The sequence below is a fragment of the Nerophis ophidion genome, linkage group LG23 (assembly GCF_033978795.1).
Source record: "Nerophis ophidion isolate RoL-2023_Sa linkage group LG23, RoL_Noph_v1.0, whole genome shotgun sequence".
NCBI classification, from domain to species: Eukaryota; Metazoa; Chordata; class Actinopteri; order Syngnathiformes; family Syngnathidae; genus Nerophis; species Nerophis ophidion.
The window spans coordinates 7,130,616-7,151,751 of NC_084633.1; the positions used below are offsets into that span (position 1 = coordinate 7,130,616).

The following is a 21,136-nucleotide window of genomic DNA, read 5'->3' on the forward strand; positions in this document are numbered from 1 at the left end:
CAGCAAGAATGTCATTAAATCGTTTTTTATGGACAAAGTTTATATACCCAAATTATAGTCCGTTAAAAAAAATAGCAGTTACAATGAGAGTCAGGGGATCAAAATATATATATAGATATATATATATATCTATATATATATATAAAATCAGTGACGTGCGGTGAGGTTTATTGCTGGTGAGGCACTGACGTAATTAGATTTACAAATATACAGTATGCGCTCTGCGCAGATTAATTGCCATTTGATTGGCAGCGGTCTACGGGTTACGTTTAATTTCTGCATTCTTTACACATACAAACTGTCACCCACAAAATGTGCATTTCATTAAAAACAAAACAAAAATAAATCATGTAATCGCTGTCTTACCTTTACCTATATATGAAGTCCATGCGCCGGTCTTCTGGATAAAAATAGCCGTTAAGCTAAATGAAAATTAAAAACTAACAATTACAATTATTTTATTTCTTTGTATGATCCCAGGTGAGGCACTGCCTCCCCTGACTGGCAGATTTTCAGGTCGCTAACCTTCAAACTGAACAATCATCACATACAGAGTACATGTTATGCCTGTTTTGGACCCCAGGGATGCAAAAGGGTTTAACCATGTAGTAGCATTTAAGCATTATCAATGATAACCACTTAAAAAATTCTACCAACTACAAATACAATTCTTGAAATCTTTACATCCAGTCTATATTATTTGTCAAAAATGTATTTGTCCTACCCTGCTATTTCTCAAATACATGAAGGCAACACAATTCTTAAAATTGCAATTGTGTTTATGTATAAAGTGGACATAAAGCCAAGAAAATAAAAGCAGGAGTCATTTAATCTTTTATTCTTCAAGACCACATGGACATTAAAAGCAGAGCAAACCTAAACACGCCTTGAGTCTCAAGTCAAAATGATTTGATCCAAAGGAAAATTCAGTATTTTTTTTTTTTTTTAACAGCAGGAGGAGCAATCAATGTGAGCTCGACGTGGAAGGGAAAAGAGCCGCCACGCCTTGGCATTAAATTGACATTTTTACATAACGTTTTTAAAAAATGAAGTGAAATAGGACCTGACAGATCAAAATAAACCACAGGTAATGTTTTTTAATAACTGAATGCAGAGAAAAAAAGAGCTTCTCATACAAAAAAAAAAATCAGCCTACAAAGTTTGGTATTTTAAGTGTCTATACTCCCCGCCCCCCAAAATTAAACATTAACTGAACCACAAGGACTCATCTATCTATGAGATCGACACATAGACATTAAAATCAGTGTTATTTTTCCCCTCCCTGTCTCATTTCCACATTCTTGATTTTAATTACGCATTTGTGGATCACCTTGTTTGTAAGCAGCCGAGTGTCGGGCTCAAAGTGAGGTGCGGGTGCTCTCCTCCAGTTCTTCTTCCATCAGTTATCCCAGATTCTCCTGCTGGGCAAACATGGTCATAAAAAGAGAATGTTAGCAAGGGACCTCAGCAACTGATTTGCTAGAAACAACAAGTGAGCAGCAATAATTGAGTGTATCTCAGAGAGCATCACACTAATAAGATTAAAAAATTTCCTCCTACACGTCTGACGCCTTGTCAGCGTTTGGCTGAAAATTCCTGAACATTGTCTACAAAATGGTTGACACCGCTCTGCAATTAAATATCTTTACAGGTGTCAAAGGGGTTTGATATCACTTAGTTGCTATCAAAGTGAATGATCAGAGAGAACTACAACATAACCCTATATGGCAGATTGGTAATCAAGTGGGCGCTTTCGCTTCTATGCTTGAAAGATAAAAGCTAACAACATACATACATTTCACAATCAAGCTCTCAAGTTCATGTTGTTCTGACAGGCAACAGCATTCACAAAAGGATGTGGGTATAGAAAGGAGTACCTGGGGTGAGTACCTGCACAGTTTGACAGTCAGAGTATCCATGATTTTTAATTTGCCCTTTTCACATGTGGTCTCGCTCACAACACCAACGCTGTGTGAGGTGTGGAAGTCAGCTGCAAATTATGCGATAAACCCTACCCTCCAGTTAGTTAGGTATGTTAGGTTCCCCCCCGGTTACTATGACAACCCCATCCACCCACCCAGCCAAAACAAACACACACTGCATGTCATTATCAGGCACAGTAAGGAAATCCATGGCAAAGTATTCCTGTGTGTTTACATATGAGGATAAAACATTCCCCGTTATGGGTACATATAAACACACAGTAGTATTTTCAATCTAGATTAACAAATTATTAAATGACTACATCCAATCAGGCGAAAAAAGCAAGCAGAAAAATTGCTTGGATTCATTAATATTTTTCTGCCACTTGTGTCCACAAAAAGACAAACATCTTGAAGGATCAAAACCGGTACAAGACATTGGGTACCTCTGGGCATGTTTGCTCAGGGCTACACTGGCCTTTCCCTCTTGGCTTTGTGTGAATGTTTTCTACTTTCTTCTCATTCATCGAACCTAGTTCTTCGTCTTCAGTGCATACTTATGATGCACTATTCAAAAACAGGATATGGTACGTCAGACAAACATCAGCAATAAGTGAATGCAACGGCACAAAAGATGGGGGAGCGGGAAGGGCAGGAGGGTGCGTAGGTAGAGGGGCAACATGGGAGGAGTAGGGAAGTGTGTGGGGTTAGGGGAGTCAGGACGGGCGAGGACGAGGACACACTTACCTGGGTCTGATCTGAGGTCCTATCAGATCAGTTTTAATTGGACTGAGTGTCACCTTCAGAATGGAGGAGCTCTTGCTGGCCGTTAATGAGAGGAGAGGCCGAGGCAGCAGCCTCTGTCTCCATGGGCTCCGCTTCTGTTGAAGCCTTTACAGCGTCTCCTTCGCTCTCAGAGTTCTTGTCTTTCTTGGAACTGCTGCTTTTCTCTTCTGATGTTTTACGGTCTAGGAAACACACAATCAAAGAGACAGTAAAAATCTAAGGAAGTCCATTTGACGCATAACAGTATGATGGGTTGTCACCTTTGTCCTTGGACGACCGCTCTCTGTCTCTTTCCTTGTCTCTCTCCCTATCCCTGTCCCTGCTGCGGCTACGGTGGCGGTGAGCTCTGCGCTCTGAGCTATGCGACCTCCTCTTTTCGCGGCTTCGGGAACGCCGCTTCCGGTCGGAGCGGTCACGACTGCGTCTCCTGTCCCTATCCCTCTCTCTATCCCTGCTCCTGTGGGATTAGCAAAATGTAATCAAAACAGTTTCTATATCAATGTTTGACATTACAGAAGAAACTTGTACAAGTTACCTGCTGCGTCTACGGTTATCCCTGCTCCTGGATCTTCTGCGATCACGTGACCGACTCCTTTTCCTGTCTGATGCTCGGCTGGAGTGGCGGCTGTTAGAATTGCTTCGTCGTGCCCGCCTGTCTCGGTCTCGGTCTCTGTCCCTCTCCTTGTCTCGGTCTCTTTCCCTCTCCTTGTCTCGCTCACGCTCCCTCTCACGTTCCCGCTCTTTCTCGCGTTCTTTCTCCCGCTCTTTCTCCTTTTCCTCCTCCTCTTTGCGCTTCTTCTCCCGCTCCTCTCGCTCACGGTCTTCTTTCTTAACAACAGGAGTTTCACCTTGGGGGTCCTCTGAGCGGCGTCGTAGTTTCTCCTGTTGGTCATTGAGTAGAAGTGCCAGTTAGTTATAAGAAAATGCTCAACATTGTGTTTTAACTCATCCCCATTATTGATTGTAGGACTAGTAATCCTTTTCTAAATAAATAATGACAGCTCTTATTACCCCCTCCTTTGCAACATGTGGCGCTGTTACCTTGAGCTCCTCCACAGTGGATTTGATCTTAGCATAGCCCATATGCTGCTTTCCCATCAAGTGGTCATCCACCCGAGACTGCGCATCACCCACAATCAGGAAGGCCCCGCACACCTCACACACCTCCATCTGTTTCTCCTGGGCCGCAAAGCTCTCAATAGACTGAATGGGAAGAAACACATGCGCTATATCTGTAGGGAATTGTGTCTTTGCTACATGTCTATTGTTAACTAGGATCTTCGGTTGTTTAAAAAAAAAAAAAACACAACCTGTAAAGAACTTCTGCAAGATGTTTTAGTTAGTGAATTAACTAAGGAATTGACACAAGATGTCTAAGTTAGTGAATTAATTAAGGAATTGACACAGATAAAAGTTAATTATATAATCTGGGTCTATATACCAACAGTTCCTGCCAAACCACTTTTCCCCAAGCAAGTCAGAGCTTTTCTTCATGTCCGTCACACAACAGAGACCCACTGGAACAAAGTGATTTGAGGGTTGTGCAAGTTGGAAAACACAGACGTTATGGTGACGCAGAGTCAAACTGCCTTGTTACTAATAAATATGTTGTTTTTGGTTTACACAGAAATGTATCAGTTACTTCACTGGTAATCATAACATGAAACAATTTTGTCTTAAAACATAATTAGAATTGGGTCTAAAGCTGGTATTCCGACACAAAACTTGTTCCCGGAAGTGAAAACTAGTGGTTGTCAACCAAGCTAAGATGGCTGTTGTACAGCAAGCAGGGCGCAAACTATCTGCGTACAAAAGACGCTTAAATCTTCCGTCAAAAGGCGGATAAGAGCAAAAAAAACTAATAATGCAATGGAATACATCCCTATACTTTATCGAAAAAAGTTTTGTTGAGTGATATTAGGGTAACATCGGTTACGTTCCCAGACATATGGAACAATTGTGCTCCAGATTCCATTCTCCACGACAAAGCAGAAGGAAACTTGGAAAAGCATGGAGGTCTACAACTTGGGTCAATCAAATTGGTATCAAGACTCTCCTGGATAAATATGCATAGTTTTGGCTCGGGTTAGGATTTATTTCATGATTTAACTTTGTGTCCAAGATGCCATGTTTGCTGCTGTTGCACGCGTTAGTTTACGAGTAGCTTGTTTTTTCTCAGCCTTTATCAAAATAAAAGTGAAGATGTCAACATTGTGTATGAAATTGTTGCTTTTCCCGTCGTCGTTTCCACAATTTGAACGGTTCGTACAGCCGAAAACAACACAAATAGGGCATTTCTTCTTAAAGGAAGGCTAAATGGCACCTAGTACTCAAAACAAGACTTGCTTGATCACAACATGTGACGACAATTGTGGACATGACTGGAAAGACTCATTTGTTTCACATATTAACAAAACCACATTATTAACAAGACAAATATGTGTCTTTAATTATATGGATAACCTTTATTATAGCCTTGTTATTAAACATTACAAATTACATGATGGCGTCACGCTCACAACCCACCCCTTCTGTTTTATTTTATATAATTAATAATCATGATTTCAACATTGATAAATAATGATTGTATTATTTTGGCCATAATTGGACAGCCCTATGTCTAAGGCTAGATGCCATACATGAACACTATTTTTATATATATATATGGACAAAAAGTGCAGTGACGTCTTATGGCCAACAGGCGCAAATTAAAAAATTCTTACATTTGTTTTTATTTTTGTATCTCTTTTGTCCATAAGGTGCTATGTTGTCCAATTTTAACATATATTGTATTTATCTATGTTATTATTATCACGTTGTTTATAATGCTTTGTTGCATTCAATTTCTACTTGAGGGCCATGAAACAGTGTTTTTATCTACATTAATGTTTATTCGACAAAGAAAATCATTTTGAATGTGTTGGGTTTTTTTTTTTTTATATAAGACGTTAAAAGATTTCAGTTTTAGAGAATTTTTTTAGCACATTTAAAAATACTGCGATAACAATGATAACCGTGATCATTTTGGTCACAATAACCATGATACAATAGTTGTAGGCTAATATTGGAATGCTATCTTTTTGTAACAAAATGAAAGGAACACTGATAAAGGACGCCATTACAGTAGCATCATTTGTGGGCTGAGTTCGATGACTCACCGAAGGGTTGGCGTTGAGCTGCTCCCTCTCTTCCTTGAGCTGCTCGACCAGCTTCATCATTCCCTGAGCCTCCTCCACACGGCCCTCAGACCCCAGCTCCTCAATCTATGCCATAGCAATTAGGAGGGATTAAACTAGAATCTTAATTGGAAAAACTAACAAATGTTTATGTGCATTATTCACAACCAACCTGATCAACCAAATCTTCAATCTTCTCTGTGAGAACCTGAGCCTTCTCATCGTTCTTTCCTGCCGGAGGAGGAGCCTGCTGCAAGAAAGACTGCATCGTCAGTACATAACACAAGTTTTGTCTTTCTTTATATTGGAATTCAAAAGAACAGTTTCAACATTATTGTAGGGATTACGACAGCAAAATATGAAGCACAAACCCCTGAATTCTGCTGAGCTTGAGAAAGAGCAAGGCGAGCGTGCCCTCTGCGAATGCGGCGTTCCACTTCAGCCAAGAGTGACTGCAAATAGCGCAGAAAGTCTCGCTCATAGCCCTCCTTCATGAACCGTGAGCTTTTCTCATAACTGGACGCAAAGAAAATGGTTGTACTTGATTATTGTACATTAGGAAAAAAGAAATGTGAGGATTAAAAGCTTCTAAAACTCACATTTTCCTTAAATTTTCATCATGGATTTTCTCACAGGGGCCTGCAAAAAGAACATTTTGCAATATTGAGGACATGATATTGCACAGAGAACATTTTGCAATAGTAAATCATTTGCAAGGTGCAGTTTTATACAGTAGGGCTGAGCGATAAAATCATATCAATAATATATTCCATATTTTTTTCTTTCTATGTCTGAATAAATCGGAATTTGCCAAGTCGCTTTCTGGTAATCGAGCATCGCATGAAGTGATCACGGATCAAAAGGAGTGACACGCTAATAGCCAATCGGGTGACAATATCAGTTATTACGTTTAGTTGCACCATCTTGTCTCGGGCTTGATTTCTTTGCAAGGAGTGAGAAAATAAACTAAAAATGATGCTGCAGAAAGCGAGGAAGTTGTCAATGAAACAGTAAAAGTCCCCTCAATGGTATTAATGTTTTTTTTTGTATTCTTTAAAAACTGACTTTAGTCGGACGAATGTGTACCATCTTAGCTCACCTGTAACATCCTCACACTCAATCTGCAAAAAAATAGTTATTCTCAGGTTTCTCTATGTTAACATGTTCACATGTTGCACCATTTTGTCACACTGTATTAAGCATTTGTGACATATTTTTTCACCGTAATTTTAAGAGGTTATTGGTAAAGTATGATTTACGAATTTTCTTCCATGGTTGTGTTATTTCCTTTCCTTTTTGTCTTGATAGCTGAGGGGATTATAATCGGAGGAATGTTACATTTTAAATAAATATATTAAATGTTAATATTTGTTTCTGTTGGTCCGTATTTTCGGTAAGTCATAACAATATCAATACAACAGTGGTGTGCTGTCAGCGCCAGCAAGGCCTTCTCTGCTGGCCTAACGTAACCAGAAATAATGATCAGAATTAAAGATAAGTCATTTTTTATTTACTTTCGCAAAATGTCGAAAATTATTCACATTCTCTTCATGTAATATTATGCTCCTTCCAGCGCTGTTGTTTTTAGGTTATAGAGTTTTTATCCAATCACAATTTAGCTGGCATATGTTGCCATGCTGTACGAAATCTGCCCGCGGCCTTAAAAATAAACAATGCAGGCGTCCGTGCAATGTAAGTGAACGGACAGAAACATTTGACAGACTGTTGCGATAGCGAATCAGATCACAAGTTGTCAGTAAGGCCTTCTAGCTGGCCAAAGGCAGATACATATTGATTGTGACGTTATGAGCTTGGTAAAATAAGAACTCCATTACCCAGCATGCCACAGTAGTGGGGAGCATGTGCAGTAAGTAGCCCTGTTTAAGTTTTTGAATGTAGACATGTTATGCTACACGTTATTGATGAGCACGCTGTGGAGTACACTAAGAACTCAGCAAACACGCCTCGTCTGCATCTTTTATGATTAGACAAGACAACACATATATTTGCAAGGCAATTTTCAAGAAGGATATTTAAAGAGAAATAACATCTTGTGAGATCCACACGTCATTATACAAGTCCTCTCTTGGGGGGTATTAGAATGACAGGGGATGCAAAACAATAAACGTGCAATACTTTTTCATAACATGGTCACTACTGCCTAGTTTCTCTTGTAATATTCTTATTTTACTGTTAAATTTTATTCTCATTGTTGCTTTTTATTTTTATTCTTATTGTAATATTTTTCTATTTGGTTTCCATTTATACCCCCATTACTTACTTTTGAAGTTTGATCTCAATTCTATACACTGCTGCTGGAATTGTAATTTTCCTGAGGGGAAAAGTACTATCTATTTATCCATCAATCTATCGCTTATACGTCATCAAATGGGTTGGACAAATTGTGAGTTCAATCTATCCATTTTCTAGCGCTTGTCCCTTTCGGGGCCTTGATAAATTGTATTTCTTTATATTTTCACGTTTATGTTTTATGCAATTGTAATTTTGACAGTACCACATAAGATTTGTTTTAATTGCTTATGCGGGTTTATTGTTTTTAAAGGCGCCCAGAAAATAACCCGTTTTGTGCACTGTTAATGTGGTTTAATGCACGGTAGTGCGTAAATGTGTCCCTGTATAGCAGGGGTCGGGAACCTTTTTGGCTGAGAGAGCCATGAAAGCCAGATATTTCAAAATGTATTTCCGTGAGAGCCGTATATTTTTTTTAACACTGAATACAACTAAATGTGTGCATTTTTAAATAAGCATTTTTAGAGTATAATAATATAATAAGTCTCTTATTCGTTATAATAACAATGTTATTCTAAAGCTAACCAATAATAAATATAATACTTCTTAAAATTAATGCGACATCTTGAACAGGTGCGATAGAAAATGGATGGTTGGATTAAAACGGATGAGAATGTCTTATAACTTGAACGTTATTTTTAACACTGTGATTACCAGCGGAATTATCCATGATTTATCGTGAAGTGAAGTGTGAAGTGAATTATATTTATATGGCGCTTTTCTCTAGTGACTCAAAGCGTATAATTTGCAAAGTGCACGAGATTGGTGAAATGCTTACAACAGTATTACCGCCTGGTCAAACTCGTGACGTCACGAGTGGCACTTCCCCTGTCATCGTTTTCAAAATGAAGGAGGCTGATTGCAATACCGGTAATTTGAAATCGCACAAAGGGAAGGGGATTAAGAGCTATTCAGTAGGATTTAAGGTCCAAGCTTACATCACACTCAAATGTTTACTGCATGCCTTTGGTAAGTGCCGGAGTGAGAAGAGGTTTTAAAATAATCAGCACATGCTTACTTTTACCGCATTCCTTTGGTAAGCGCAATTAATTAGCGCCCCAGCGGCAATTCAAGGAAACACGGTAGTTTTTCTCCAACAATGGTTATGTGGTGACATAAATTATGGTATTTTGAGAGGTAATCATTGAAAGCGGACATCACTGAAGGCCTTGGTAGGAAACGCACGGCCCGCCACTGCAATATAATATATGTATATCAAACATGTTACACAGTTTTCAGTCATATCGCCCAGCCCTGGTAAACAAGTGATGTACTTACCCAAATCAGAGCGTGTGTTTGTAAATAACTCTGCTGGACAAAAGCCACATAGATAGTATCGACACACCTAAATGCAGAAAAGAGAGATTCCTTTAGTGTCATTGTTTACAAACGTCCCTATAACTGAGTTAAAATGATCACGAATGACTTAAAATGTGTAAAAAATAAAAATAGTCTATGCACTTGTCCAATCTAGTGCAGGATGCATGCATATTACTTTGTATGTCATTGCTTCTTTATTGTGCAGATTAGCATTGGCCTTAGCGGACTTGTCCTGCGCCACATTTGCTTACATCTGAAGGAGTGCAGGTCCTAATACATGCACTGGTGCGTCGGTTGGATTTAGTGGGCTGCTTTTAAACTCCATGCTAGTAGTTAAAACATGGTATTACGACACGCATATGACCCCCAACTCCAAACACAAGTCGTGCACGTTCGTTAGCCATCAAACTCCATTCGGCTAACATTAGCAGAATGCTAACTTACGCTCTCGTCGTCCCATTTGACGTTGGAACGCTTCTCGTCCGGGGCCAAATTTCTATCCCGGCCCATTAACTCATCGAGCAATTGGGCTGCGGAAAGCATGTTTCAAGCTTGGACTTGAAATCTAAGCGTGAAACACAACAATATATCAGGAATATCCAGTCCACACCATCTAGTACCGAAGCACATTGACTCAAAATGGCGGCCGCACTGACGTCATCGTCAGTTAAAGTAAGGAGGCCTCTGACCCGGAAGTGGAAGTGTAACAATGGAACACAACCCCGAACCGCAAACTGAAAGGCCTACTAAAACCCACTACTACCCACCACGCAGTCTGATAGTTTATATATCAATGATGAAATATTAACATTGCAACACATGCCAATACGGCCTTTTTAGTTTACTAAATTACAATTTTAAATTTCCCGGGAGTTTCGTCTTCGAAACGTCGTGAAATGATGACGTGTACGCAAGACGTCACGGGTTTTTAGGAAGTATGAGCGCTGCACACACACACAGCTAAATGTCGTCTGCTTTAACGGCTTTATTATACAGTTTTTTAGACATCTGTGTTGCTGAATCTATTGCAATTTGTTCAATTAATATTGGAGAAGTCACAGTAGAAAGATGGAGTTGGGAAGCTTTAGCCTTTAGCCACACAAACACACGGTGATTCCTTGTTTAAAATTCCTGGAGGTGAAACTTTCCTATGGATCAGAGCGCGGTCAAGCGAACATGGATCCTACCGAATGTCAACCAGCAGGTTTCAGTGAGAAACCTGCTGGTTAAAAAAGTCAGTTTTTACCGGAGAAAAGCTGAGCTTGTGCCGTCCATAGCTGCCGTCGACTCCCTTGAGACACTGCACGTCAACACACCCGTGGAGACACCCTTCCGACTATCAGGTACTATTAAACTCACTAAAACACTAGCAACACAGTAGAAAGATAAGGGATTTCCCAGAATTATCCTAGTAAATGTTTCTAAAAACATCGGAATCCGTCCCAATGCAATCGCGTTTTTTTTTTTTTTTTTTTTTTCTAGTCCGTCGTTATCAATATCCTCAAACACAAATCTTTCATCCTCGCTCAAGTTAATGGGGAAATTGTCGTTTTCTCGGTCCGAATAGCACTTTTTGTTGGAGGCTCCCATTAAAAACAATGTGAATATGTGGCGTCATCGTCTGCGACTTCCGGTACAGGGAATGCATTTCTCATAGCACTGAAAGTTGCGAACTTTATCGTGGATGTTCTCTACTAAATCGTTTCAGCAAAAATATGGAAATATAGCAAAATGATCAAGTATGACACATAGAATGGACCTGCTATCCCCGCTTAAATAAGAAAATCTCATTTCGGTAGGCCTTGAAAACGTGATGGTGTTGTAAGCACAATACCAATGGGAGCAATTTTCAAAATTTGTATAATGCGCAATCTTTTTGCAAATTGCTTCCAGCTATATATTTGAATAATGTGTGGTGCACAGTTTGCGAATCAATGGACGCAATTTGCAAACTGTGCAACCGCATTTTGCAAATTTGTATAATGCACAATATTTTTAGCCATTTTGGAAATTGCTTCCAGCTATATATTGATTGTGTTGGAAGTTCTAGCTACTAAGCCTTACCCTAACCCTAACCCAGTTGTTCTCAAACTTTTTTGGTCATCCCCCACTTTGGACAAGGAGTAGTTTTCCAGCCCCACCTGCCCCCATCACCCCAACAGAACGCTAATGCCAAGTTTAACATTTTTAAATTTATTGAACATCAAGTAACATTCAAGTTGTATACATTCAAACTCAATAACATAAAATAACATCAAGTTCAATAATAAATAAAATAACTGTGCAGCTGTGGTATAACTTGCATCAAGTTCAACAATAAATAAAACAACTACTCTGCCAGTTTACTTTGAAAGAAATCAAGTGGCTTATTGACTTGATTGGGGTGTGTGGTCTCGAGGTGTCTCTTTAATTGGTTGGGTCTCATGCTGTCTGCTGCTAGCGGTTTTAGACACACAACATACAGGGGTCTCTCCTCTGCCCCCGCCACTGTTGCCGTGAATCCAAGAGCAAGATACCCTTCATCATATTTTATTTTCGGTTGGCTTTTTGATTGATTAAGCCCGTCAGATTTTTGTTTCTCTGCAGGCGCTGGCTCTGGCTCGACGACCTTTGAGGAGCGAGTCACAAATTTATCCATTTTGTGTAATTGTAGTCCACATATTAGCCTGCTACCCATCCGCGTGAAAGATTGTTCCACTTAGCCCTGCCCCCATTAGTTACTGTTGCTATGTCTGTCAAACATTCGCTCCTACCTAGAAATTTAAAGCCTAGAGGAAAAATAAGTAATTTACATTTATTATATACCGGATTTCACAGACAGAATCACAAAGTGATTTACAGTGTGTATAGAAAATGAAAGCAGAGTAAAAAAATTTTAAAAAATCTAAGAATATAACAAAAAATAAAAAATAAATTTAAAGTGAAATTTCCTCCCGTTCCTTGTGCCCCACCTGTCATGTCTCTGAGAAACGCTGCCCTAACCCTTGATGCCATCTACCCAGTGTTGGGAGACTGTTTTGCTGTTCTTCTTCTGTTCGATGTAGCTTTCTGTGCAGAATTCCGCAAATTCTTGTTCACCCGTCCTCAAACCATCCATTTGCACAGTTGCGCCATTTTCAAACAAAATCTCGTCGCGCGATATGCAAATTGCTTGCGCACAATGGAAATGACGTATAATTTGGTGAAATGCTTACAACAATTGTACGTAAAATATTGCACTCTTGCTAATTTTGGAAAATTTAAAGGCCTACTGAAATTAGATTTTCTTATTTAAGCGGGGATAGCAGGTCCATTCTATGTGTAATACTTGATCATTTTGCGATATTGCCATATTTTTACTGAAATGATTCAGTAGAGAACATCGACGATAAAGTTCGCAACTTTTGGTCGCTAATAAAAAGCATTGCCTGTACCGGAAGTAGCAGACGATGTGCGTGTGACGTTACTGGTTGTAGAGCTCCTCACATCCTCACTTTGTTTATAATCATATCCACCAGCAGCTCGAGCGATTCGGACTGAGAAAGCGACAATTTCCCCATTAATTTGAGTGAGGATGAAAGATTCGTGGATGAGGATAGTGAGAGCGAAGGACTAGAAGAAAAAGAATAAAATAAAAGACGAGGGCAGTGGGAGCAATTCAGATGTTATTAGACACATTTACTAGGATAATTCTGGAAAATCCCTTATCTGCTTATTGTGTTAATAGTGTTTTAGTGAGATTATATAATCATACCTGAATGTCGTAGGGGCGTGGTGACCGCCAGTGTTTCTGAGGGAAGCCACGGAGGAGCCAAGAAAGTCGCAGCTGCCTCTTTGACAGCTGTAGGAGGAACGACACAAGCTCTGCTCATGTTTACGGTAAAAGCCGACTTATTACCACAATTTTCTCACCGAAACCTGCCGGTTGACATGTGGTAGAGAACCATGTTCGCTTGACCGCTCCGTTCCATATTAAAGCTACACAATAAACAAAGAAACACCGGCTGTGTTTGTGTTGCTACAGGCAGCTGCAATACACTGCTCTCCACCAACATCTTTCTTCTTTGACATCTCCATTATTAATTGAACGAATTGCAAAAGATTCAGCAACACAGAAGTCCAGAATACTGTGTAATTATGCGATAAAAACAGACTACTTTTAGCCATGATCGGTGCTGGAAGAACATATCCGCTACCACCGGTGACGTCACGCGCACGTGTCATCATACGAGTCATCATTCCGCAACGTTTTCAACAGGACACTTCGCGGGAAATTTTAAATTGCAATTTAGTAAACTAAACTAGCCGTATTGGCATGTGTTGCAATGTTAAGATTTCATCATTGATATATAAACTATCATACTTTGTGGTCGGTAATAGTGGGTTTCAGTAGGCCTTTAATTTTGTTTATAGATTATTTACAATTTGTTGTTCACTCATCCATGCATCCATCTTCTTCCGTTTAGCCTAGGTCGGGTCGCTGGGGCAGCAGCCTAAGCAGAGAAGCCCAGACTTCCCTCTCCCCAGCCATTTTGTCCAGCTCTTCCCGGGGGATCCCAAGGCGTTCCCAGGCCGGCCAAGAGACATAGTCTTCCCAACGTTTCCTGCGTCTACCCCGTGGCCTCCTACCGGTCGGACGTGGCCGAAACACCTCTCTAGGTCAGTGGTTCCCAAATGGGGGTACGCGTACCCCTGGGGGTACTTGAAGGTATGCCAAGGGGTACGTGAGATCTTTTAAAAATATTCTAAAGATAGCAACAATTCAAAAATCCTTTATACATATATTTATTGAATAATACTTCAACAAAATATGAATGTAAGTTCATAAACTGTAAAAAGAAATGCAACAATGCAATATTCAGTGTTGACAGCTAGATGTTTTTGTGGACATGTTCCATAAATATTGATGTTAACAATTTCTTTTTTTGTGAAGAAATGTTTAGAATGAAGTTCATGAATCCAGATGGATCTCTATTACAATCCCCAAAGAGGGCACTTTAAGTTGATGATTACTTCCATGTGTAGAAATCTTTATTTATAATTGAATCAGAAAGATCACTACAAATGAGGAATATTTTGCACTGTTATACAATTTATTATATCAGAAACTGATGACATATTGCTGTATTTTACTTGTTTATCTCTTTTTTTCAACCACAAATGCTTTACTCTGATTAGGGGGTACTTGAATTAAAAAAAATGTTCACAGGGGGTACATCACTGAAAAAAGGTTGAGAACCACCTCTCTAGGTAATCTGTTGTTTTGTTCCCTAATATGGAGTGTACATAAATGAAGATGCGTGTTGCTGAGCCCGACCTGGACATTATCTTAAGATAATGTCTTTTATTTAAAAAAACTAACACAAAAACATTTTTCTTGAACAAAAAATAAAAGAAAATAAAAACAGTTACATAGAAACTTGTAATGAATCAAAATGAGTAAAATGAACTGTTAAAGGTTAGTACTCTTAATGGACCAGCAGCAGAAACCATCCTGTGTGCTTCATGGACTGTGTTTTTTATGTTGATTTAATAATAATTTAAAACAAATACAAAAAAGATATGAAGATATATATTTTGCAATATACAGTGTTATAAAACTATGATATTATTTTAATTTTCGACTTACACGATAATATAAGCAATATATGTATTTTATTCGTTCAAGCTAACATCCACAGACACAATGCATTAAAAAACATGACATCTGCAAAAATTTTGCACAGAAAACTTTAAATCAACAACATGAAATTATGTATAATGAATATACCTGACACAAAACAAATTCAATCAATTGTTAATCAGGCTTTCTAACCAGCAATGATTAATGATTAAAATAATATATATAAAAACAAGTATTGGAAACTGGTTAAACCAGAAAAACCTTTAAATTAATTTCTCTTTGTTGGAGGAATTTAAGTTGTTAGATAAGCACAATTTGTTTGTATTTTTTATGTATTCCTTTAGTTTTTTTGTATTTATCTTTTGGTATTGTATCTGACTTTTTTCTGTAACATGGTTGTTAGTAGGGCTGCGAATCTTTGGGTGTCCCACCATTCGATTCGATATCGATTCTTGGGGTCACGATTCGATAATATATCGATTTTTTTTTCGATTCAACACGATTCTCGATTCAAAAACTATATTTTTCAAAACGATTCTGTATTCATTCAATACATAGGATTTCAGCAGGATCTACCCTAGTCTGATGACATGTAAGCAGAGCAGTAGATTTTTTTTAAAAGCTTTTATAATTGTATCAACTGATTGCAATAATGTAAAATTGTTTTAACTATTAAACGAACCAAAAATATGACTTATTTTGTGAAAACATTGGACACAGTGTGTTGTCAAGCTTATGAGATGCGATGCAAGTGTAAGCCACTGTGACACTATTGTTCTTTTTTTTATTTTTATAAATGTCCAATGATAATGTCAGTGAGGGATTTTTAATCACTGCTAATATTGATACTGTTGTTGATACTATTCATTTGTGTTTCACTACTTTTGGTATGTTTGTGTCTCCTCTCAATTCCTCTGTTTACTGCAGTTCTGAGTGTTACTGGGTCAGGTTTGGTTTTGGAATTTGATTGCATTGTTATGGTATTGCTGTGTGGTGATTTGTTGGATTGATTAAAAAGATAAACACAATTTTTTTTAAAAATCGATTTAAAAAAAAAAAAGAAAAACGATTCTGAACCGCACAACGTATTCGATTCGATTCATATTCGAAACGATTTTTTCCCCACACCCCTAGTTGTTAGTGTAAATATGTTGATCGTTCAACCCTGTGAATGTCTGTAGTCTTGAAATGGTAAATGGGTTGTACTTCTTTAGCGCTTTTCTACCTTTTTTAAGGAACTCAAAGCGCTTTGACACTATTTCCACATTCACCCATTCACACACACATTCACACACTTATGGCGGAATGTGTGTGTGTGTGTAGAGATTGCTTTGATTTGTTTGTATATTGTCAATTTATGCTGTTTTAGATTATCGGTTCGCAGCAGAGTGTCAAGCGACTGGGATGGGAATCAGTACCTCCAAGTCTGAGTTCATGGTTCTCGCCCGGAAAAGGGTGGAGTGCCATCTCTGGGTTGGGGAGGAGATCTTGCCCCAAGTGGAGGAGATCAAGTACCTCGGAGTCTTGTTCGCAAGTGAGGAAAGAGTGGATCGTGAGGTTGACAGGCGGCGTCTTCAGTAATGCGGACGCTGTGTCGTTCCATTGCTGTGAAGAAGGAGCTGAGCCGGAAGGCAAAGCTATGAATTTGTCGGTCGATCTACGTTCCAATCCTCACCTATGGTCATGAGCTTTGGGTTATGACTGAAAGGACAAGATCACGGGTACAAGCTGCCAAAATGAGTTTCTTCTGCAGGTGGGCGGCCTCTCCCTTAGAGATCAATCAATCCACTTTATTTATAAAGCCCATTTGAACAACAAAATGTTTCCAAAGTGCTGCACAACAATATTAAAAACAACATTCAAGTACTTTCCTGAGCTCCACCAATGACTGAATAAAAAAAAAAAATAATAATAATAAATAAATACATGTAAAATCAATATAAAACAATATAAAATAAATATGATTAAAAACAATTTTAAGGGTGAAACCAATTAAAACCGTAAATAGAAATCAGCATTTTAAAACACAGAGGGCAACAGAGGACCATATAACTAACGTAGTGTTAAAAGCCAGAGAATAAAAATGGGTCTTAAGACGAGACTTAAAACAGTCCACTGTGGGAGCAGTTCGAATATGGAGGGGCAGAGTGTTCCAGAGCTTAGGGCCGACCACAGAGAAGGCCCTGTCTCCCCTAGTTTTAAGTCTCTGTCATCCGGGAGGAGCTCAAACTAAAGCCGCTACTCATCCACATCAAGAGGAGCCAGAGAAGGTGGTTCAGGCATCTGGTCAGGATGCCACCCGAACGCCTCTCTGGGGAGGTGTTTCGGGCATGTCCGACCAGTAGGAGGCCACGGGGAAGACCCGGGACACGTTGGGAATAATATGTCTCCCGGCTGGCCTGGGAATGCCTTGGGATCCCCCAGGAGGAGCTGGACGAAGTGGCTGGGGAGAGGGAAGTCTGCGCTTCCCAGCTTAGGCTGCTGCCTCCGTGACCCGACCTCAGGTAAGCGCAAGAAGAAGGATGGATGGATAGTTTATTTCAAAGGGGGCAATGCAATTTTATAAAACACATGACTTCACATAGTTTAAAAAAAAGTCAGATTTAGCCAGAAGGCTAGTTTTCCATCCATCCATTTCCTACCGCTCGCGGGGGGTCAATTTTTCATTTGTAAAAAAAAAAATTATTAAAAGTTAAAGTACCAATGATTGTCACACACACACTAGGTGTGGTGAAATTAACCTCTCAAGTTGACCCATCCCCTTGTTCCACCCCCTGGGAAGTGAGGGGAGCATGTGACCATGATGAAACATGTGATAGAAACATGGAGTGTTCTATCACTTTTATGCAGATGACTGCCAAATTCATATGCCAATTTCAAAAGGCCACGGCCCCCTGACACCCCTTCTCAACTGTCTATGTGACGTCAAAGCTTGGTTATCCCAGAATGTTTTAATAATGAATGAGGGAAAACGGAAATTTCAGTTTTTGGTCCGGCCCTCACCAGAGGTGGGTAGTAACGCACTACATTTACTCCGTTACATCTACTTGAGTAACTTTTGGGATAAATTGTACTTCTAAGAGTAGTTTTTATGCAACATACTTTTACTTTTACTTGAGTATATTTATAAAGAAGACACGCTACTTTTACTCCGCTCCATTTATCTACAATTAGCTCTTTACTCGCTACTTTTTTTTTTATCGATCTGCTAATGCACGTTTTGTTTGTTTTGATTTCGTCAGACACGCATTCAAAGTAGGAACTAGGCATGCCTTCGTTTCACCAATCAAATGCAGTCACTGGTGACGTTAGACCAATCAAACAAAACCAGGCGGTCACGTGACCGTCACACGTCGAATCCGACCTAAAAAAGTTGAAAAAATTATTGGGGTTTTACCATTTAGTGGTCAATTGTGCAGAATATGTACTGTACTGTGCAATCTGCTAATAAAAGTTTCAATCAATCAATCAAAAGTGTAAAGGAAAAACGACACTTTATTTCAACCGTACTTCCCGTCACAAGCCTAGAGGCTGATCGCACAGTTCCTGTCTTCACAATAAAAGTGCCGCTCAATCGCGCCTGCGCTAACAAAATAAGAGTCCCCGAAAGCCAGCGCAAACAAGCGAGCAAGCTACGGAGTTTGCCGCCAATGTATTTCTTGTAAAGTGTATAAAAACGAATATGGAAGCTGGACAAATAAGATGCCAAGAACCAACGACTTTCATGTGGTATTAGACAGAAAAGAGGAACTTTTTTTCTCTTCCATTTGAAAATGTGGACATTATCAGCACTATACTGTCTGATTCCAATCAATGCAAGTCATCAGAATCAGGTAATACACCAACTTATATTCTTGTCTTCATGAAAGATAGGAATCTATATGTTAAACATGCATGTATATTCATTAAAACAGCTTTAACATTTCAACAAAAACGGCAAAATAAAAAACTGTAAATTATATACTGTATATATATATATATATATATATATATATATATATATGTGTATATATATATATGTGTATATATATATATATATGTGTATATATATATATATATGTGTATATATATATATATATATATATATATATATATGTGTATATATATATATATGTGTATATATATATATATATATATATATATATATATATGTGTATATAAATTTGTGTGTGTGTGTGTGTATGTATATATGAGGTAGATCACCTCGATTTGGTCATTTATTAAGTAATTGATTAACGTTGAAAAACCTATTGGGGTGTTACCATTTAGTGGTCAATTGTAGGGAATATGTACTGTACTGTGCAATCTACTAATACAAGTTTCAATCAATCAATAAATGCCTACTGAGCCTATGGTGCTGTTAAGTTATTGTGGCTCAATTTGCCTTAATTTTTTTATTTTAATGTATTATTATTTAATATATATTGTTTTAGTTGCTTAAGAGATATTCCTGGCTATGAATTTGCTCATTGCTATTTTTATGTTTTGTGCATTATCTGTTGCCGTAATTATTAAACGAACAGGTTACTCATCAGTTACTCAGTACTTGAGTAGTTTTTTCACAACATACTTTTTACTTTTACTCAAGTAAATATTTGGATGACTACTACTTACTTTACTTGAGTAATAAATCTCTAAAGTAACAGTACACTTACTTGAGTACGATTTCTGGCTACTCTACCCACCTCTGTATACACACACACACACATATATATACACACACACACACATATATATATATATAGGGGCTGCAACTAACAATTAATTTGATAATCGATTAATCTGTGGATTATTACTTCGATTAATCGATTAATAATCGGATAAAAGAGACAAACTACATGTCTAACATTTCCAATACTTTATTTAAAAAAACAGCATACTGGCACCATGTCCTTTCGACTTGCCAAATAAAACAAGGCAAGTGTTACAAAAATGTGTGTTTTTTTTTTTTTATAAAGTGCACCATTGTCCTGCACAATAGCAATAATTTTGCTTAGAGGAATTTCAAACCTGGCTACTACCTATTCCAACCATTCTGCAATGTTGGATGCTGAATGTCTTTCCTCTAGTGGCATGGTGGTAAGGGAGATTGACTTCATATTCAAGTTTCCAATGTAGTGGCATGTATTGTCAAGGTAGGCTACACTTGTCCAAACATCAGTAGTGAGAGCAATTTAACTCTGGGTGGGATTTATGTCGGTCTACACAGCATGGAATGTCTGCTAGTACTTCCTCTCCATTAGTTTTGGTAAAATGAGAGACAAAGAAGTCCTTGATTACATTTGTCATTAGGGCCCCGAATTCACAGCCTAATAAGACCCAGGACAGCTGATTGGTTAACACTGTTGACCATCAAGCAAGGGGAACTGGGTTCAAATCTCAGTAAGGACTCAGTGTTTCTTTTTCAGTATTGAGACAGGTGCTCAATGAAATATGTCATTGGGGCCCGAAATCTTCCTCTAAGAAGACTAACGATAGCTGAGTGGTTACAGTAGCTAGCTCACAATCAAAGAGTGCAAGGATCAAATCCCTGCCAGGTTCACTGGTAACTATGAAAACTCCAGCAGCAAGTGTAATTGTTTTATATTATAGCTCACTGAGACAGGTTCGCGATTAAATATGTCATTGGGGCCCAAAATCTTATTTACAGAAGACCAAGGATAGCTCAATGGTTAAAGCTGCTAGCTCCCAATCAAAGGGCACTGGGTTCAAATCCCAGGCAAATTGATCGGTAACTAGGAAAGCTATTGTTTTGTATCATAGTTTACTGAGACAGGTTATCAATTGAATATGTCATTGGGGCCCGAAATCTGTCCATAAGAAGACCAAGAATAGCTGAATGGTTAAACAGCTACCTCCCAATCAAAGGGCCCTGGGTTCAATCCCAGTCAGGTTGATCGGCTTGCCAAGCCAAAGAGGGGGAATGCCGGAAAATGTGGGGGTGCATCACCTCCCCCACACAAAGTGAAGCTAAGTGGTAGCTGGTTAATTAACTTATAGTTAAAAAGGTAAGTATGGGT

The 21,136-nt window shown here is 38.7% G+C and overlaps 1 protein-coding gene across 3 annotated transcripts; it reads right to left on the reverse strand.

The window, feature by feature from the left end:
• Window positions 1-822: 822 nt before the first annotated feature.
• Window positions 823-10,173, reverse strand: luc7l3 (LUC7-like 3 pre-mRNA splicing factor). Of its 3 annotated transcripts, none has more exons than XM_061885145.1 (11): window positions 9,959-10,173; window positions 9,473-9,539; window positions 6,484-6,523; window positions 6,256-6,400; window positions 6,057-6,134; window positions 5,867-5,971; window positions 3,750-3,911; window positions 3,244-3,590; window positions 2,969-3,165; window positions 2,670-2,890; window positions 823-1,418 (listed from the first exon to the last, which is right to left on the reverse strand). In XM_061885145.1, the coding sequence occupies exons 1-10, from the start codon at window positions 10,055-10,057 to the stop codon at window positions 2,703-2,705; spliced, it is 1,428 nt and encodes a 475-aa protein (XP_061741129.1). In that variant the 5' UTR covers window positions 10,058-10,173; the 3' UTR covers window positions 823-1,418; window positions 2,670-2,702. The 3 variants fall into 3 exon arrangements, with proteins under 3 accessions (XP_061741129.1, XP_061741128.1, XP_061741127.1); XM_061885144.1 differs by having other exon boundaries at window positions 823-1,421; XM_061885143.1 differs by having other exon boundaries at window positions 823-2,890.
• Window positions 10,174-21,136: the final 10,963 nt, after the last annotated feature.